Raw genomic sequence first — 20443 nt, 5'->3', positions numbered from 1 at the left:
TGGAAAAAAATAGCATAAATAAAAAATATAATTAAATTACTGATTTTCTTAAGTCTGACCTATAAGTGCATGTCTTTTTAATTTTCTGTGTGACAAAATGAGAATACATATGAAACACTTTTGCTATGCATCAAAGTACAATGGCTGTCTGGAGGAAAAGCACAGTTCGGAACTGATCTAGTCACTTCTATCAAACACCATTTTAACTAAAAGAGCAAATGGTAAACTACAACTATTTAGATTTGTGTATATTGCAGACACTTTGTCAAAAATGAACAAAGTAAGCTTGTCATTCTTTAAGGGAAACAAATGACAGTTTTTGTTGCCAAAGATTAGATTCAAGCTTTCAAACAAAAATCAGTATTATTGTATCTACCACTGTGACCTTGACAATTTCTTAATAACGGGAGATTTAACTGATATATAGTTAGTGATTAATATACGTCATTTTTAGTATTGTATAAAGTGTTAACATTTGGAATAGCTGCACAACTAAAATACATATTACAAAACCATGTATGGATAAAAGATACAATCAGAGCACAAGAGGAATCAATGAATTTTAATGTAATAGAGTATGAAAATGTCATTACTAAGGTTTCAGATCCTACACCATTAAACTGTCACTAGTCCAGTTTGGTGCAGTATCAAAGAAGAATGTCCACTATTAAGATAATATTAATATCCATTAAGATAATTCTGCCTTTTCCAACTACGTTACTTAGAGAAGCCAGATTTTCTTCATATGTTTCAACCAAAACAACATTATCACAACAAAATGAAAACAGAAGATAGGAAAATCCAGCTAATCTTCTACTAAGCCAGACATTAAAGCAAAAAACAAAATCTCTGGGGTGCCTGGATGCCTCAGTCAGTTAAGCATCCGACTCTTGGTTTTGGCTCAGATCATGATTTCTGGGTTGTGAGACCGAGCCCCGTGTCAGGCTCCACATCCATGCTCAGTACGGAGTCTGAGATTCTTGAGATTCTATTTCTCCCTTTGCCCCTCCTCCAGCTTGCATGCTCTCTCTCTCTCAAACAAGTAAATAAATCTTTAAAAAATAAAAAGATGAGGAAATCATTAAAATATATATATAATCTTTGTTTTCCCACTGGAAAAAATATTAAGTTTTTATGTTAACATGAATGGGTTTAATAGGATCTCAGACTTAATCTTTAATATAATAAATGATAGAAATAATCCACATAGACAAAAGCTCAATATTTTATTACAAGCATAAAAGGATCCAAAGACTAAAAAGTATAAGAATTATTACTCCAGTATGTCTCCTAGGAAATGTATCATTAGCTATGTTTAAATAAAGAAAACACAAAGAAATGAGAGAGAAGCATTCCAAAATTACATATCTTACCCCACAAGTACCATACCTTTAGCTTTTGCCTTTGGAGAAACTACAGAATGTCTGCACTTTCCCATACTGCTAAGTTCCAATGTCACAAAGTGTAACAATGAGGAACTAATATCTTTTTTCTTTTTTAAAGATTTTATTTATTTATTTGAGAGAGACAATGAGCAAGAAAGAGAACACGAGCAGGGGCAAAGGGAAAGGGAGAAGCAGGCTCCCCGCCGAGCAGGGAGCCCGACCCTGGGATCATGACCTGAGCTGAAGGCAGATGCTTAACTGACTGAGCCACCCAGGTGTCCCTGAGAAACTAGTATCTTATATAGATCTGAAGGATTCATCTTTATAAACATGGTCCTAGAGCTGCCTTATTAGGAAGAGAAATTTTGCCAGTTGACCATCACCCCCTATGAGTGAAGTACACAGAAGTAAGCATTTTTCTACCTTTAGGTAGTAACATTCAATCTTTCCTATAGCTGGCTATACTGTTATTTATCTCCCCCTTTTATCCCCCCAAGTCAAGGAGATTAAGGTCTAAATATGGAGAATGGTATAGGAACAGTACTGAAAATTTAGCACTAGCAGCCTTGGAGAGAAATGAAATGAGAACTAAGAAAACAGAGTAGTAGCAAATTGCACTGGAATTAAGAGCAAGGGTTTTGGAGTCTAAAAGAATTCATTAATATCCCAGCTCTGTGGCTTAGAAAGTATAATCTCAGGCAAATTACATAAATATCCTGAGTCTCATTTTTTCAGCTGTGGTAAAGTCTAAATGAATTAATATATGTAAAGCACATTGTACAGTGTCTAAAATATATGCACTCAAAAACAGCAATTTCATCCAAAACTGAAATTACTTAAGAATAAGGTATCTGTATCTCTGAAAAACTCACCAGATGAACTGCTACATAAGAGAACTGGTGGACAGAAACCAAGTTCTTAGTCTGTTGGGATACCAAAAGACCACAGACTGGGTGGCTTAAATCGTTTGGCACAGTTCTGGAGGCCAGAAGTCTGAGATCAGGGTACCAGCATCACTGGGTTTGCGTGAGAGCTCTCCTCCTAGCTTGCAGACAGCTGCCTTATCACCGTGTTCTCACATGGCAGAAAGAAAGAGCAAGCAAGCTCCCTAGTGTCTCTTCTTATAAGGTCACTAAGCCCATCATGATGGCACTACCTGCATGACCTCATCTAAATCTAATTATCTCCCAAAGAGTCCATCTCCAAATACTATCATGTTAGGGGTTAGGGCTTCAAAATGTTAATTTTGAGGGGTACAACTCAGCACCAAGTTTTATAAAAACAAAAAAGAAGTTGGTAATTCTTCGTTTGGAAACAGAAAATGTAAACTCTGTATTTGTTATGAAGAAGGTATAAGCATGCTGCGTTACTGTGAGAACACAAGACTTGGTGCTCTATGACTGGCTAGTGGATATGGAAAGGAAAAGGAGGAATGTCTTTTCTTCCTATACATTTGTTTATCTTAATTTAATGTAATTAATTTATCTGGGAAAGTCTTAATTTCTCCTTCATTGGCAGGTTTTTTTTCTTTCAGTAATAGCATACCATTTCTCTCTGGCCTGCAAGTTTTCTGCTGAGCTATCTACTGACAGTCTTATGAGTGCTCCCTTACACATGACAAGTTGCTTTTCTTTTGCTACTTTAAGATTTTCTGTAAGTTTTAACAGCTTAATTATAATGTGTCTTGGTATAGGTCTCTTTGGATTAATCCTAGTTATAATTCTCTGAGCTTCATGAATTTTGGCCATTACTTCAAACAGGCTCTCTGCCCCTTTCTTTCCTCACCTGAGACTCCCATAATGTATTGTGAAGTAGTAAGAAATATATATATATTGGTCTCTGCTCCTGGTTTCTGACAGAACTCCTAAAATCCTTATAAGTTCCTGAGTGATAGAAGCATCTGACACACAGCTCCTAAGTCTCTTGGAATTTCCTACGTGAATAGTATCTTCCATTCTAATGATGCATCTCTTGATGGATTGCAAGACAGGGGCTGGATACCAGAAAAAACAATCATAATTAGAAGCTTGAGACTTTCAACCCCACTCCTCACATTCTCTGGAGAAGGGAAGGTGGTGGAAACTGAGTTAATAGTCAATTATGCCTACATGATGAAAACACCATAAAAATCCTAAAAGTACAGAGTTTATGGAGCTTCCAGGTTGGTGAACACATATACATGCCAAGAGAGTTACACACCCCAACTTCATGGGGACAGAAGCTCCTGCTCTTGGGACTTTTCCAGACCTTGCTCTATGAATCTCTTCATCTGCCTATTCAATGGTATCCTTTAAAATATCTTTTATAATAAATAGGCAATAGTAAGTAAACTGTTTTCCTAGGTTCTTTAGTAAATTATCAAACCCAAAGAGGTGGTTGTGGGAACTTCCCATATATAGCCAAGTTAGAATTTGTGGGTAAGTGGGTAACCTACTACTTGTGATTGGCATCTGCAATGGGGGGGAATCTTGTGGGACAGAGTCTGTGCTAACTCTGGTTAATGTCAGAATTAACATCTGGCTGTCAGAGTATTGGTTGATGTATGAAAAAATCCATACGTCTGATGTGTGAGGTGTTACGAGTGTGAGAATGTAATCCAGTGCGTTTTTACTAGACATGTGTATCTTGGTCTGCTGGATGGTATGCCATAAGTCCTTACAGGCTCTTCATTCTTTTTCTTTTTTTCTTTTTTTTTTTTTTTTGCTCCCCTGACCTGGTAATTGCAAATGACTTATCTTCAAGTTTGTTGATTCTTTCTTCTAGTCTACTGATCTAGTCTACTGCTGACCCCCTCTAGTGCATTTTTCAATTCAGTATTCTTCTGCTTTAGATTTTTGTTTTATCCTTTATAGTTTCTATCTCTTTATTAATATTCTCATTTTGTTCATACACCACTTTCTTTATTTCATTTAGTTTTCTGTATTCTCTTTTAGTTCACTCAGCGCCTTTATGATTATTCTGAATTTCTGTCAGGTAACTCACTGACTTCCATTTCTTTATGGTTAGTTTCTGGAGATTAATTTTGTTCCTTGAATTGGGCCATGTTTCCCTGTTTCTTTGTATGCCTTGTTATTTTTGTTGTTGAAACTTGGGCATTTGAAAAAAGCCAACTATTTTAGTCTTTAGGGGCTGGTTTTGTACAGGGAAAGATCTTCACCAATCAGCCTGGGATCCTCTCAAACCTCTTCTGTCAATGTGTTTGTTTCCTCTGGGCTTGTGTGTTAGCTTCCCAGCTGAAGTCATTTACTTGTTTCTTTTCAGGAGTTCCCCCCTGGTGTATGTCCGCAGTACGACCCTCTCTGGGCAGCAGGAAGCAGCAGGGCTTGCCTTTGTTCTCAGCAGGCCCAAGTGTGCTTGCTGCCTTTCCTGTCAGTGCTCCAAGAATCAAGGGAGACAGAAACCAGTTGGGCATAGCCCCAAAAAGTCAGAATGGTGAATGCACACTTCACCTTTTTGCCATGTGAAGGAGAAACCGTAGGTTGGGAGTTTGCTCCTGATCACACCATGCTGTGCTGTGTAAGGAGTGGGAGGAGGTATGCAGCTAAGTGCACTGAGATTTCCTACCTATTCTAATGAACCTCTCTGCCTCACCTTACATGTGCCTGGGGTGCTATAACCTCTCAACTGATAAGTTCTCACAGAGGTAATCTATGGACTGTTAACTTGGTGTCCCCATGGGGGACAGAGAGGCTCAGCTTCATATTCCAACATTTTGCTAATGTCACTCTGGTTTACATTCTTAAAAAGTTTCTTTGTGGATTAAAACAGACTATAAATAAATATAATTCAGAAAATATAACAGGTGATAGGTAAAAGTTCTCCATCTTTGGAGAAATTAAGCTACTTTTCATTTATTTTCAGCAAGTGCCAGGAGACCTTTCAAAACTTTCAAAAGTTAATCAATGTAAAGACTCACAGAATTTCCCTCCATTTTAATTGTATATAATTAGACAAAAAAGTATTGTTTTTTTCAATTAATAATAATTATTGGAAATTACATCAAATATCATACATGTTGGGAGTAACACTGTAATTTTTAAAAGTTAATCCTTACAGAGAAAGATGGAGCTATGAACTAAAGTAAATTCACAAACTATGTACCTAAATGTTCAATTCTATGTTATTAATTTTGGTGGAACAAAAAAAGTCCAAGCCAACAATTATGAGTGTACCAAAAGACTCTTAAACCTTTGGCACCCAACTCAGATAACTTAATAGTGTCCCTAATAAATAGCAATTCGTTTGAAGTGATTTGATTTCCTACAAGTACATTAAACACATCAATGTGTACTATAGGTATACTTTGTGTGGCCAGAAATAATTACAACTACAGTGCTTATAAAGATGATTTCTGAATATATTGTGCATAAATGGATTTGGAATATGAAAAGAAAATCTATGACATGTTTATCATACATATAAAAAAAAAGCCCTTTATTTTAAAAAGCTCTCCACAGAATTTAGTATAAACTACCATCTATTAGTTTGTAAAGTTGCTGGTTACCTCTAATATTTAGTACATCGACTGCTCACAATATTAGAAGTATTATAAGTTTATATAGTTTACTATTCCGTAATTATCAATAGCCAATTATTCCTGTTAATTAAAATTAGGATATAAGCTAAAAAATTTTACAAGGATGAATTTCACATAACATCAAATTAAAAAGCAATATAATATACCATTTTCTCTGAAAAATATCACATTGATATACTATGATCAGGAATATCACAACATATTCTGCATTCATAAATTTATGCAAAATAAATACAATACTGGACTAGAAGTCAAAATAGTTTATTTCTAATCCTAGAGTTGACCAAATTTTTAACTTCTTTGCTTTAATCTGTTAAGATACATTAAATAGTACAAATGAAAGCAGCATAAATTGAAGATACTATAATTTTAATGATCCTTCAAATGAGATATAGATAATTTGCTAATAGGCTGAATTCCCTAGCCACAAATTCTATGCTGCCCTCAGATAACAGGCCATGACTCTCCCTGACATACATTAAAAATACTATATAAAACATAAGCAAAATCTAAGATCGGATAGAATAAACCCATAGAATTACTAGGAAAATACCTATAAATACTTTAAAAGAAATTGTGAAGTGGAAAAGCTGAATGCATCATAATAAATCATCATTTAAAAAGAACACTACATGCAATTACACATACAAACACACATGAAAATTAGCACTTACCAAAAGGCTGTAAAATTGCTTAATTAGAACAGATACTACTCTCAGCAAACGCATGCAGATAGGAAAATACGGTTTTTCAACTGGTGCCGGAGAAGATGAAGAGCTGGAACCTTGTCTGAACTTTATATTTGGAGAAAAGAGTTTTATCACAAGAGGACATACCCTTTCTTTGAGAAGGAAACTAAACTCTTGGTGCTATTTGCAAGATAAAAAAAAAAAAGAATTAACTTAGTTTGTTAATAGTAAAACACAGTCTTACTATCAAATAAAACTTATTAATAATCAGTATGAATAATTTAGCTTTATTATATGTTTAGTTTATTATTCTATAATTTACAACAATTATGAAATTAGTGCTGCTCTTTGAGAGTGTAAGATCAAAATGATCATCAATATTTCAAGACATTTTAAAAGAATCTAATTTAAAAAGGAACATTCAATGATTTGGAATTAAGTGGTTTATATTAGGAATTGTGATTTTGGTAGGACACTAGCAATTCAAAACAAAGAACATAAGAAAGAAGACAGATTATACAAGTTCAAACACAAAGCTAAAGCATTTAAAATAGGCAGCTGAAAGAAGACCAGATAAATAAAATGTTATATAATTCATTAACTTTACTTTGCCAAGATAACAATTCCATTCATGCATGGAAGATTTAATAATTAACTTAATATTTTGTTCCACTTAGATTGCTTAAACAGAACACAATAAGCTGATTTAAAAAAAAACTCAATGACAAACAAGCATAATTATTTTATTTTTTTTAAGTTTTTATCTCTTCAATCTCTACACCCACCATGGGGCTCTAATTCATGACCCCAAGATCAAGAGTCGCATGCTCCTCTACTAAGCCAGCCAGGCACCCTGCGTAATTATATATTTTAGAATTATCCAAAAGCACAGGGCTACATTTAAGCAAGTAAAAATCAGTAACAATTTTTCAGCTTTTAAATATTATAAAAAACAGCTCACATACCAAATTCCCTCATACAACCACAGGTTGGGAAATGCCTCACTATATGGTCTCTAGGGATTCCTTCTAATGTTAAAATTTCAAAGTGCTAGGGCACTATAATAATGTAAGATAACACTAAATTATCACATATCTAAAGTCTAAAGCTGTAATTCTTTCAATCCTCTAACATGAGAATACATGTTACTTTCTTGAAAAATATCTGTGAAAAAATTTTGATTAATTTTGTTGCAAGATACTACAAATGGCTTACTTGTAAAAAGACCTGTGGAAAATCATTCAGGACTGACTCAAGTAATTCAAGGCCAAATGTTCGAGTCATTTCTGTCATGCCTACTAGCCAGTAAGGGGCATCAGCATTAACCAACTGACAAAGGTCCTGGGAAAATAAGTCAAAAAATAAATAAAAAATAAAACATTCACAGGCTGGAATGAAATGTGCTTTTCAAAATTCATAAAATTTTTAAAAGTTATCTCTTATTTAGTTGTTTTTACTCCTTAGAAACTAAACACTGGTAATTCAATTCTGAAAACTATTTTGATTATATAAGTAAACTTTTAAAGAATCATGTATATTGACAATACATAAGGTGCAGATAAATGATTAATAGTCTTTTAATAAAAAACCACTTAAAATAACCCTTTAATAAAAAAATAGTAAAATTTTCAGTGCAGATAAATCTTATTTTACTTAAAAGATATATTCATGACAAGTAACATAAAAATCAGGTATTTGTATATCATATTGTATTAAGTAGACCAAGGCTTATTAAATTTTTATGTCACAGAAATTATTTTATATTACTAGTCATCCCTAATATGCCTCTTTTTCTAGTTCATTTTATTTCCTTAAAATGAAATGTAACATTTTATCATGTTCCTTAGCTATAGATGCTCTTTAATGTTCTAGAACATTTCTGAAATACTACTTTTGACCCTTTAAAATTTGACAATTTAAAAAATTGACACTTGAAAAATTAAATCAGACATAAAATTCCAAAATCAAAGAGTCACACAAAACTATATTCTGTAATAAAATTATTTTTATCAACTGAAATACCTGGAAAAGCATATATGCATCTTTAGCACAAGGTTTGAGGGTGCTGACAGATCTTCTGTTACTATTTCCTTGGATCAGTACTGGTTGTTCTACAATATCTGCAATCAAAATAAGATGGGTTTTAGGGGTATATAATGACCTTTAATAAATCATATATACTATTTAAAATATATACATGTTTATGAAATTATAAACTTTAAATGTAGGCTCAGAACTATGCCTCCAAAATGGGAAAAAACATTAGGAATTTATTTTTATACAAAATGCCATAAAAACTACTCTTCACTATCTTATGTCACTTTAATAAGCTTAGCATCTTTATCCATATATTTGATTTTCCCAGTCTCCCATTCCCCAATCCCTTCATTTTATGGATTTGAAATTCACATGATCTTTGAATGTGCCTTTAAACATCAAACACATAAAAGTTTACCACATGGTTAATTCCTATATCATCTCAGCATAAACAAAAGAATTAACTGTTTGATCTGCCACAATTACTATGTCAGTTATAGATATTGACTAGCTAAGCATCAGCTAGAAAGTTGCTTCCCAACTCAGCATTTCTTTGAATACTAGTAAGACAACATTTTCTGTAAATTATGACAGCCTGTTTTAGATAAATGTTGACTTGATGACTACTTGAAAAAAAAAACGAGGTTCTAAGTATTTCCACCTTATTAGAAAGTATTAAATGAGATACCGGTCTTTAGAGACACAGCTAAAACTACCAATCCAGGAATCATACTGCAGTTATGAATATATAACAATCCAAACTGCAGAATTGCCCTGTTTTATCCTATAACTTTAATTCTTTCATATTTCAAACTCTAGAACTCAACCTGTATTTACCCTGGGAAAAAAGCAGAAAAACCAATATACCAAAGTAAGTGGAAATATTCTAATAAACCAACAAGAATGCCTGAAACTGGGGCACCTGGGTGGCTCAGTCGTTAAGCATCTGCCTTCGGCTCAGGTCATGATCCCAGAGTCCTGGGATCGGGCCCCGCATCGGGCTCCCTGCTCAGAGGGAAGCCTGCTTCTCCCTCTCCCAGTCCCCCTGCTTGTGTTCCTTCTCTGGCTGTGTCTCTCTGTCAAATAAATAAGTAAAATCTTAAAAAAAAAAAAAAAAAAGAATGCCTGAAACTGAATGTGAAAAATCTGACCAATGGTTAACTTCAGGAAAAGTAAAGAAATTATTAGAATAGGCAGCACTACAATTACTTAATAGTATTGCCATTTTTTATCAGTAATACCAAAAGAACCTCAAATGAAATGACAGATAGCATAACATTAAGAGTTGGGGGTTCGGGGGATTACATAGGGATTTTCCCCTATGTAAAAGGGAAAGATAGTTTAATCTTTTGTTTCTTGAGTACATAAAGCAGAAAGGTTGCTCATGATGGTACCACCTTAGGATCTTTTCAACTAATCATGGGGAATAATTTACTTTTCATCCAATAACAAATGAATAAAATGTAATTTCTATAGTTAAAAGTTATCAAACTATAAAAATTACTATAGAAACAGTATCTTCAGTTCTCTGACATGTTTCTAAGTTTTTAGGAAATTTTTTAAAATCACAAAAAGAGGGCGCCTGGGTGGCTCAGTTGGTTAAGCGACTGCCTTCGGCTCAGGTCATGATCCTGGAGTCCCGGGATCGAGTCCCACATCGGGCTCCCTGCTCAGCAGGGAGTCTGCTTCTCCCTCTGACTCTCCTCCCTCTCATGCTGTCTCTCATTCTCTCTCAAATAAATAAATAAAATCTTAAAAAAAAATAAAATAAAATAAAATCACAAAAAGATGTTTAAAATTAGAATAAAGGTATTTGATGAAAATATGAAAAGATTAATCTTTACATTACATAAATATCCTTCATTAACACATGCTAATAGGTACAGACAAAAATTCACATGAGGTAAATCCACTCTTGCAAATTTACCTTGAAGTAATTCAAATGGAAAAAAATATGTAGGAGGACACTCAAAAGAGTACTAAAATACTAAACACAATGTAAGCGTCCAATAGGAAACTAGTTCATTAAACTGTAGAATAGCCACAAAACATAGTGCATCCATTAAAATTTAAATTACAGGGCGCCTGGGTGGCTCAGTCTGTTAAGCATCTGCCTTCAGCTCAGGTCACAATCCCAGGGTCCTGTGATCGAGTCCCGCATCGGGCTCCCTGCTCAGCAAAAGTCTGCTTCTCCCTCTCCGTTCCCCCACTGGTGCTTGCTTGCTCTCTCTCACTCCCTCTCTCTCTCAAATAAATAAATAAAATATAAAAAAATAAACAAAGTAAAATCTAAATTACAAAAATAAAAGGATAACATGAAAAATTCATATAATGTAATGTTTGGCTAAAAATACATATAATGCAATATTTGATATAAAATGTGAAATTATGCATAATTAGAAATAAACATGGAAAATAAAGAGTTTATTCTTGGGGTGATAACACTGCTGGGGATTTAGTTTTTTGAACTCCACTGTCAATATAATAATATTAGTACAATAAATATATTTTTTAAAGTATTCTAGTTTTTAGGCAGCCTAAGTTCACAGGGCAAAGACTGAAAATCAAAAGAGAAATTGTGGATAGAAACCACACACTGTGAAAAGGAAGCCACTTTTATCACTCTACCTCTGTGTCGTTCATCTTCAGCAACCATTCTCTCAAAAACAACAGTAACAACTTGTCGCACTGTAGCAGCAGCTGTATTATTTGTAATATTATCTTTCGTGAAGTGTAGTCGAAAACAAAGAACAATTGCCTAAAAGAACAATTTTCATTTAGTGAACTAGGACTGAATAATAGAATATTTATTTGATGTAACCCAAAACTAAGTAATTCATGTTTGGCTATTCCAATCACAGATACTAAAGTCCCACCGTCTTATACAATAAAACCACTAAAATCCTTGGATTTTGAAATAATTCAAACTCTGTAAATATATAGCCACATAAGATTAGGTAAGACAATGTGAAATACGCCTTTCACAACTTGATTCTTTTAACATGTATATAAAAATGTGTTATGATGGGGTGCCTGGGTGGCTCAGTCATTAAGCGTCTGCCTTCGGCTCAGGTCATGATCCCAGTATCCTGGGATCGGGCCCCGCATCGGGCTCCCTGCTCAGAGGAGAGCCTGCTCCTCCCTCTCCTCCCTGTTCCTACTCTGTCTGTCTCTCTCTCAAATAAATAAATAAAATCTTAAAAAAAAAAAAAGTGTTGTGCTTTATGTGCCCAGAATGACTTGTTTTGCAAAAAACAAGTACTCAAAGTTTGTTATATCACTAAATCATCTGGAGAAATATTATATAAATATGCTAAGCATATAAATGAGTAAAATTATAATTTTTTAAAAGGAGTCATTTTTTCTTTTTAAAAATCAACTTCAGGTTGATTAAGGTATAATTTTACAAAATAAACTGTATCTCTTTAAGGTATTTAATTTGATGAGTTCTCCTAGTTATATTCACCCATGAAACTACTGCCACAATCGAGATACAAAACAGTTTCATCACCCTAAAAGTCTCCTTGTGCTCTTTTGCCCTCCATTTTTTCCTCCACCTTTGGCTCCAGGCAACCACCATCTTGCCTTTTTCACTACAGATAAGCTGGCATTTTCCACAAATAGCGTTTCATTATTCAGTATGCACTGTTTTTGTGTCTTTCTTTTACTTGTAATATTTGTAAAATTCATCTATGTTGTTCTCTGAATCAGTGGTTTGTACTTTTTGATTCCTGAATAATATTTCACAGTATAGGTATACCAAATATTTTGCTTATCCATTCATCTGCTGATGGATATCTGAGTTGCTTCCAGTTTTTAGCCACTGTGAATAAAGCTGCTGTGAACATCACATACAAATCTTTGTAATGGCATGTGTTTTCATTTACCTTGGATAAATAACTAGAAGTGAAAAGGCTGGATCATATAGCAAGTACAGGTTAAACTTTTAAAGAAAATGCTAGTTCTCCAAAGTGATTTTATAATTTCACACTCCCATCAGCAGTATGTGTGAATTCAGCACTTTCCCACATCATCAACACTTGACATGGTTGGTCTTTTTCAATTTTAGCTACTCTAATGGATACATAATGATACCTCTTTGTGGTTTTAATTTGCTTTTCCATGATAACTAATGATGCTGAGCCACTTTCCATGTATTCAATAGCTATCTTATTTTGTGAAGGGTCTATTAAAAAATTTGTGCAGGGGCACAGTCTACTTTATTAGGCACCCATCGTTAAAGGTATGCAAATTATAACAACTATTATTGAAAGTCCAACAAATTCCTTAATAAATAAACCACTAACTAAAGATTGTTCTTTTTTTTTTTAAAGATTTTTTTTTAATTTATTTATTCATGAGAGACAGAGAGAGAGAGAGAGAGAGGCAGAGGGAGAAGCAGGCTTCCCGCTGAGCAGGGAGCCCGATGCAGGACTCGATCCCAGGACCCTGGGATCATAACCTGAGCTGGAGGCAGACGCTTAACCATCTGAGCCACCCAGGCGCCCAAGATTGTTCTTTATTATATTATTCTCTGTACTTTCTGTTCTTTAGAAATACTTCATAGTTTTAAAAAACTTTTTAAAGAGTGATATAAATAATAGAACAGCTGTTAACATGTTCCAAAGAGGGTAGGAATGGGAAAGAAATGAGAAACCCCTACCATACATGCAGCCTTATCTAGTATAAATGCCAGTTACCTTACCCTGATTTCAACTCTAATCTGGGGAAAATAAGGCACCAGTGGTTTTTAACGTGCAATGTCCATTATCATGGACAGAGAAGTTGCTTTTGGTACAAACAGTACCAGGCTTTCCTCTTTCAGCGAGCTTATTCAAGTACTGTCTCCTCCAAGCACTTATGAACTTTGACAACAGGTTTCCTACCTTAGAGAGTGATTCATCATGAACTACTGTATTGGTTGTTAAAAGAACAAGAACTGTTTGAAGTAGCTTAAGTTCTTCAAGACTGTTTTCCATTAGCTGCCAAAGCATATTAATTATATTTCCAGCTGCAGTCTGTAAAATAATTAGTTGAATTATTGTCAGCAAATAAAATATAAGGTGTTTAGGGCCCTAAATAAAAAAAGATGTACAAATATTACCTCACCTGGAGAGAATTTCTTGATCATAATAACAAAACCCACGTTTCTAGATCTATAGATCAAAACACATCTCTCAATTTGAGATTCACAGCTAAGTAAGTTTCTTCTCAAAAAAATAAATTTAAAATATACCATTTGAATATATGCAAATAGCTGCATACAGTTCTGAGATACCTATTCAAAAATCAAAGCTCATTTCTACAATATGGGTATATTTCATTTGGACATTTATAAATACAGACATATGCAAATTAACTGAGACTGCTACTATTTCATGTATTATTCCATTTACAGTGTGTATACAAAAAACAAAATGCAACTCAAATTAACAACATATTTATAAAGTCAATTAAATCTGACATTGTTTAGAATGTTACATTAAAGGAAAAAGAATATATACTTCTATTAAAGTAACTTATGGAGTATAAAGTTAAGGTAACACCATTACATTTGAAAGCAGGATGCAGATTTGTAGTGACGAAATGTTTTTTCCTTGTTTTAACATAAGGTTAGATACAAACAATTCACTCAAATTAATGAACAACAAATTATCACTTCAGATAATCTAGGAAAATCATTTTTCCTCCTTTTTAAAAAAATTATAAATTTTATTCTCTTCAATGACACTGATCTGTATCACTGAAGGGTGATTTCCTAATCATGACATGACAAAATGTACTTCATCTTTATTCATGATTCATGAGTGTTTAATAGTGAGAAAAATCTGGTGATCTTTTTAAAATTAAGCCATGTCCTTATAGCACATAAATTGTTTTACATTAAATTATCAGGTATGCTTCATTCTCCCCTAATAAAAACTCCTGATTTGATTCTTCGGTGCACAATTGAGATAAAATCTTCACATTACCTCAGACACGACTTCATGTGACATGAGTCTCTGAATGGCAGCCAAACATAGCTGAGTTATCTTTGGCTCCTTGGTTCCACAACCCATTAGAAACGGCTGAACAACCTCTGAGCTGTTTTCTTTCAAGGCTTTATTTAGAACACATATAAAATAAATTATTAAATCTAATTCACAAGTAGGAATACATTTATGTATTTACTAGTATTAACAACCTTAATAAAAACCACTTTATGTAAATACTAAAATAGAAACCAAGCAATAAGAGTTAAAATACTTTGGATAGATACTACAGACTCTGTATCTAAACTACCTTCCTTAGCTACAGCTTTCCCATGCTTTTCTCCCAGCACTGTCTTTTGGTTTTTCTCCAACTCCTGCTATAAACTCTTTAAGGACAACTTCTCAGAAGTTCTATCCTGCCTCGGAGAAGCACTCTATTTCTTCAACAGTTCAGAAGGGGAAATATGAAAAAGAATTAATATTCTAGAGAAGAAAAAAGTAATTAGAAATAGTATATACATCATCCCCATCACCCTTCAGAGGCTCTCTAGAATTTCATTACATGCCTTGAATTTATACAGTCCTAATTTCTTCAAGAAATAGACTCATTAAAAACAATAACATTACTCCTCTTATTACTAAAGCATTACTTTAAGTTAATTGGATGCACATGCTGTAATTCCAAATCTTAATTTAACTCCTTCCACCAAGCCAATTCTTTCAGAAGTTTTAAAGTAGCAACAAAAATGTAAAAAGGTAGAAAATGCACAAACTGAAGAATACCTTCTTAAATTTACAAAATGAAATTAAACCAGTATACACTTAATGGCTATACAAAGATGAATAAAACAGGTCTGTAATCCTCAGAGAATTTAAATAGATAAAATGGAATTCCAAGGAAACAGAACATTAAACTTAATGTGTTTGGTATATGGTTTTCAAAGGTACTACAACCATCAATTATTTTTTGAGGTTAAGACTTGTAACTAAGACATACAAATCTGAGTTTTAACATGTTTTTTCAAAAGAAATTGTTAGAAAGTCATCCACAGTCACCATTAAAAATATAAAACCAGTGTTAACATAAATTTCATCATTTAAATCCCCACCTTTCTTCTCCCAAAGCTCCCTTTATAGTATGCTAAATAAAGCCCACAATCTCCTAGGCATACTCTGCAAAGTCCCTCAGCATGCCAGCATAAATTACTGATTTAACACAGCTAAGAGATGGCAAATAAGATTGGCAAAGAACAGTGTTTCCAAAAGGGCCCCTTGCCTTATTTCCTTGCTTTCTTAAGCATAAAAGTTTCGATTCAAACCCAGAGTCACAAATTTTCCATAACAATGTTTCAAAACATTTATATGAATGTTTCATATATGTTAACAAAGGACAGTAAAGCTAAAAAAAAAAAAAATACTATTCTGAGGCAGTAAATATGCTACCATATTCAAACCTGCCAGAATCTCTGAAGTATGAGGCTATTCCTAATTCTGCTGAACATGCCTAGTCATTAAATGTTGTTTAGTTAAACAAAAACTTCCAATAGTAACAAGTTGTATTTATCATTTTTATGATGTTAACATGTTTCTCATTTGAGTATCACAATAATCATAGAGAGTTTATAGAGCATGATTTGGCTCAAGTGCACAGTAAGTGGTAAAGCCAGATTTTTAAAATAGGTCTTCTAACTCCTGGTTTGCTATTCTTCCCACAACATTATGCTGCCACTCTTTAAGGTAAACAGCACTTAATGCAAATCGAAGTTAAAACCGTTGAAAGTATCTAAGAGGAACCACTGATCTGCACTGCCTGAAGTCATCAGATAAATGAAGGAAAGAAACTATCTTCATAGAAGGAAAAAAAAATGTACTTTCTTGAGTCTCTGACGACAATGACTTCAAGACACACTTGAGTATCATAAAGAAAAATCAGTGCCAATTAACTCTGTCAATTAAACTATGATACAATGCTTTCTAATCACTTAGAATTGTTCCTCACAATTTCATCCATCAAGGCCATTGTTATCTCTTGTCTTTTTGATAACAGCCATTCTGACAGGTTTAAGGTGATACCTCATTGTGGTTTTGATGTGCATTTCTCTGATGATTAATGATGTTGAGCATCTCTTCATATACTTATTGGCCATCTGTATGTCTTCTTTGAAAAATGTCTATATAGATTTTCTGCCCATTTTATAATCATATTGTTTGGGATGCCTCATTTCTTGAAAGAGTACTTCATTATTGTCTCTGAGATCATCTTCTAAGCCAATGTCACCCATTCCACACATATTGATGCTGGTGCTTTTTTGACCTTACCATAAGATGTCAACAGCAAGTTTCTGTACAACTACTAGGGTGACATTTTAAATATTTAGGAGTCAAACTTATGGGATATCAACAATGCACATAATTCAAATGATGTAATAATAATATGAATACCTATAAACAAGTTCACACATGCACCAAAAAAGACACCTCCATACTACCTGGCCCACAATGATTCTAAGATGCCGTCAATTTTAAGATGCATATCAATTTGGGGAATACTAAAATGTGAAAAATCTGTGCAGCTTAGAATGAATAAAATAAGGTGAATTTCAGTGAAATGTATGCAGCGCAGTCACCGTTACCCAGGTGTCTCAAGTTAGGATAAATTAAAATAGTATTAAAAATAATTTTTAGGGGCGTCTAGATGGCTGTTGATTAAGTGTCCAACTCTTGATCTTAGGGGAGTGAGTTCAAGCCCTGCATTGGGCTCCACACCCAGTGTGGAGCCTACTTAATAAAAAAATTAATAAATAATAATTTTTATAAATTTTATTTTAATGTAACTCAAAGGAATTGAGTATCTATCTCTTGCCTCCTTCCCATTTTTTTTCTCCCAGTTTATATAAGAATAAAATAATCAAAAAGGAAGTTTCTGTTATCCAGAATAAATCATCAATAACAAACAAGATACAACCTATTGATCTGTTCTGTCTTTTGAAGCATAGTGTGAAAACCCAAACATCTACCATATCCAGATCACAATGCAGTAAGATAGATTATAACCAAAAAAAAAAGTTAGTGTTTTTTTCTTCTTTTAAAAGTGATAGTAGTCTTAAACAGAAATTAATCTTGCTCTTCTGAGAGACAGGTGCTCTCTCTTTATATACAATAATTTTAATGACATGCTATTTAAATGTAGCTTTATATAAAAACCTTCCTATGGGCTTAGACTTTAGAAATCACACTGAGGAAAAAGCTGTAGAGCAATAGAGATATCCTGCTCTAACCATTTTTAAAACTCGTTCCAGGAAAGAAAGAGAAAAAGGTCAACTCTTTTTAATCAAAATTCTCTATTTCAATTTCCTTTAAAATATAAAGACAGGCTTTTCGGGGGTCAGGAAAATAAAGTTTATTTTTTACCTAAGTTCTTTAATAAACATAACTCCTTTAATAGAATAACACTAGGTTGATAAATATATTTCCAAATTTTATAACTGTGAGAGCAAATGATACACTTTCACACACCTGGAAGAGGTCCAGCAGGTCCCCATATCCTAGGGGTTTCCTTGCTCTGAGCAGTTTCACTGCATAATTGTAGTTTTTATCCTGGAAAGAAAGAATTAAACTAGGATACCCCACTATGAATCACATTAACGGGGGTTAATAAAAGTTTCATTATGATAAATTTTAATGGTCATTAAATAACAAATTGTAATTCTTGTGAAAGAAATAAAATGTGATGTAGACATGACTGCTATCCTCAAAACCCCTTAAAATTTAATTATGGAAAAGACTAATATTTCTAACAATATTAAGAAAATATTTTAATGGTTCAAAAGATCTGAAAATACTTTAAGTGACTCAAGAATAGGAGGACAAATAAAATATGGGCAGTTTCATATTAAAAATACATTATATGAAAAGGAAGGATTATTCAACAAATGATACTAGTACAATTGGTTAGTAATTTTGCAAAAGAAAAAAAAATCTAGGTCCTCATGTCACTCACATATTATTAATTAAGAAAAAAATTAAACAAAAAAAAAGAACTAAAAGAAAATAAAAACAACTATCTACTACGTGGAAGGAGAAGGGCTTCCTAAGTGCAAAACAACAAATGAGAAAAGTTAGATTATTTAAAAATGAAAAACATCTAGATAAAAATTTAAAAGGTAAATAACTTGTAGAAAATATAAACATGATGGGAAGTCAATACTTTTGCTATATAAACAGCTCAAATAATTTGATAAGAAAACACAAAAACTCAAAGAAATAAATGTAAAGTGAAAAAAGGAAATAATATATTCGGAGGAAAATATTCAACACTAAAGACAAATGTCAATTAAAATAAGAAGTCATTTGCCTGTTCAATTCCCAAAAAGATTTTTTAAGATAATAATCAGGTAAGGATGTTATAAAAAATACACTCACATATTGCTGGTAAAGGCATAAACTTTTATCTTTTCAGAAAGCACTGTCTCCAAATACTGAAACATGTCTAACATAAAAGAATGGTTAAATAAGCTACAATCACTTGCTATAATATTATGAAGCAATTTTGAAAAATTAGAAAAGACAGCATCAAAGGAATGTACTTAACGATATAAGAATACAAATTAAAAGGTTAAAAAGTTTTTAAAAATCCAAGGAAAAAAAGAATAAATAAGAACACATTATGTTGTAGAGAAACTATGCAATCTCTGGCCCACTAGGTTAACTTGTAAGCATGGATAATTGCCCCCTAGGTCATTTAGCCCGGATTACAGAACTAGCCTACCAACAGACCTCTACCTTACTGATGGTATATTGAAATACACCTTCCCACTGCTGTGAGAATAGTTTACATAAAAACATTAAAATGAATGTGCCACTGCCCTGATTCAAACTCTTCCATCAAGCAGCTCAGGAAGTCACACAATGGCAATACTTGAATAGTGTATCCAAATAGACCAAACTGTTTTATACCTCTTATATTCAAGTAATCTGCTTTCCTTTCCACTTCTACACCTTATTTGCCTGGCTAACTCCTTTTTAAGCTTTGAGACTCAACTTCAGATTCCCAGGCTGGGTTGGGTGCCTTTTCTATGTTCCTATAATAAAATAAGCCTGTCTATATTTCCATCTTGGCATTTACCACAGTATTAAAATTCTCATTTAGGGTCTGTCTCCTTCATTATTCTGTTATCTGGCTGATATGAACTAAGTATGACAAAATTCATCTACCTGAATCATATAACATGTAAAATTACAGTAAAGACTGGGAAGTAAAAAACACAGTAGAGGCAGCACTAAGAGACTTACTTGCATTTTGGAGTGACTCACTATTAGCCTACATTGAATGAGGGCTTACTATTTCCTATGTAATGTGCTAACTACTAGTAATATAAGGAAGAGTAAGATACTGATCCTGACCTCGGGTAAGTATGTCCTCTAGAAGAGAAAATTTCTGGCAAAGCACTTCAAAAGGCAAATGGAAGAGGAGGTAAGCTAAAGAGGATGAACAGCAGGCACATATGCATTTTCAAGTATACTTCCTATATTTCCATATAGATTAGAGGTGAGTTATGCTACTCATCTTCACATCTCTCCTAGTGATTCTTACATAATTATTTCCTTATTAAGAATGTATTTATCAAGTATACTTCCTATATTTCCAGATAGATTAGAGGTGAGTTATACTACTCATCTTTGCATCTCTCCTAGTGATTCTTACATAATTATTTCCTTATTAAGAATGTATTTATGATATATTCTATAGATATTTGTAAGATATCACAAGCATGTGTATTGATAAGATAGAAAATACTAAATAAAATCAGCAGATAAATTATC

At 33.3% G+C, this 20443-nt stretch overlaps 1 protein-coding gene across 3 annotated transcripts in view; it reads right to left on the bottom strand.

The window, feature by feature from the left end:
* MON2 (MON2 regulator of endosome-to-Golgi trafficking) overlaps positions 1 to 20443 on the bottom strand; it is a 102530-nt gene that overhangs the window by 64299 nt on the left and 17788 nt on the right. For 2 of the 3 annotated variants that reach the window (XM_028110836.2, XM_028110837.2), the window contains exons 3-8: positions 14621 to 14748; positions 13535 to 13666; positions 11277 to 11406; positions 8634 to 8731; positions 7827 to 7952; positions 6597 to 6791 (exon numbers count right to left, since the gene is read on the bottom strand). In XM_028110836.2, the coding sequence (XP_027966637.1) occupies positions 6597 to 6791; positions 7827 to 7952; positions 8634 to 8731; positions 11277 to 11406; positions 13535 to 13666; positions 14621 to 14748 (809 nt within the window). Of the gene's footprint in view, positions 1 to 6596; positions 6792 to 7826; positions 7953 to 8633; positions 8732 to 11276; positions 11407 to 13534; positions 13667 to 14620; positions 14749 to 18136; positions 18218 to 20443 lie in introns of all 3 variants that reach the window. The other variant, XM_088025264.1, reaches the window with a different exon arrangement.

Source organism: Eumetopias jubatus, unplaced genomic scaffold (assembly GCF_037043125.1).
Source record: "Eumetopias jubatus isolate StellerSeaLion01/CBP00866 unplaced genomic scaffold, mEumJub1_p1.0 scaffold_8, whole genome shotgun sequence".
NCBI classification, from domain to species: Eukaryota; Metazoa; Chordata; class Mammalia; order Carnivora; family Otariidae; genus Eumetopias; species Eumetopias jubatus.
Note: the sequence above shows the minus strand (reverse complement) of the source record. Positions and strands in the feature narration are given on the sequence as shown.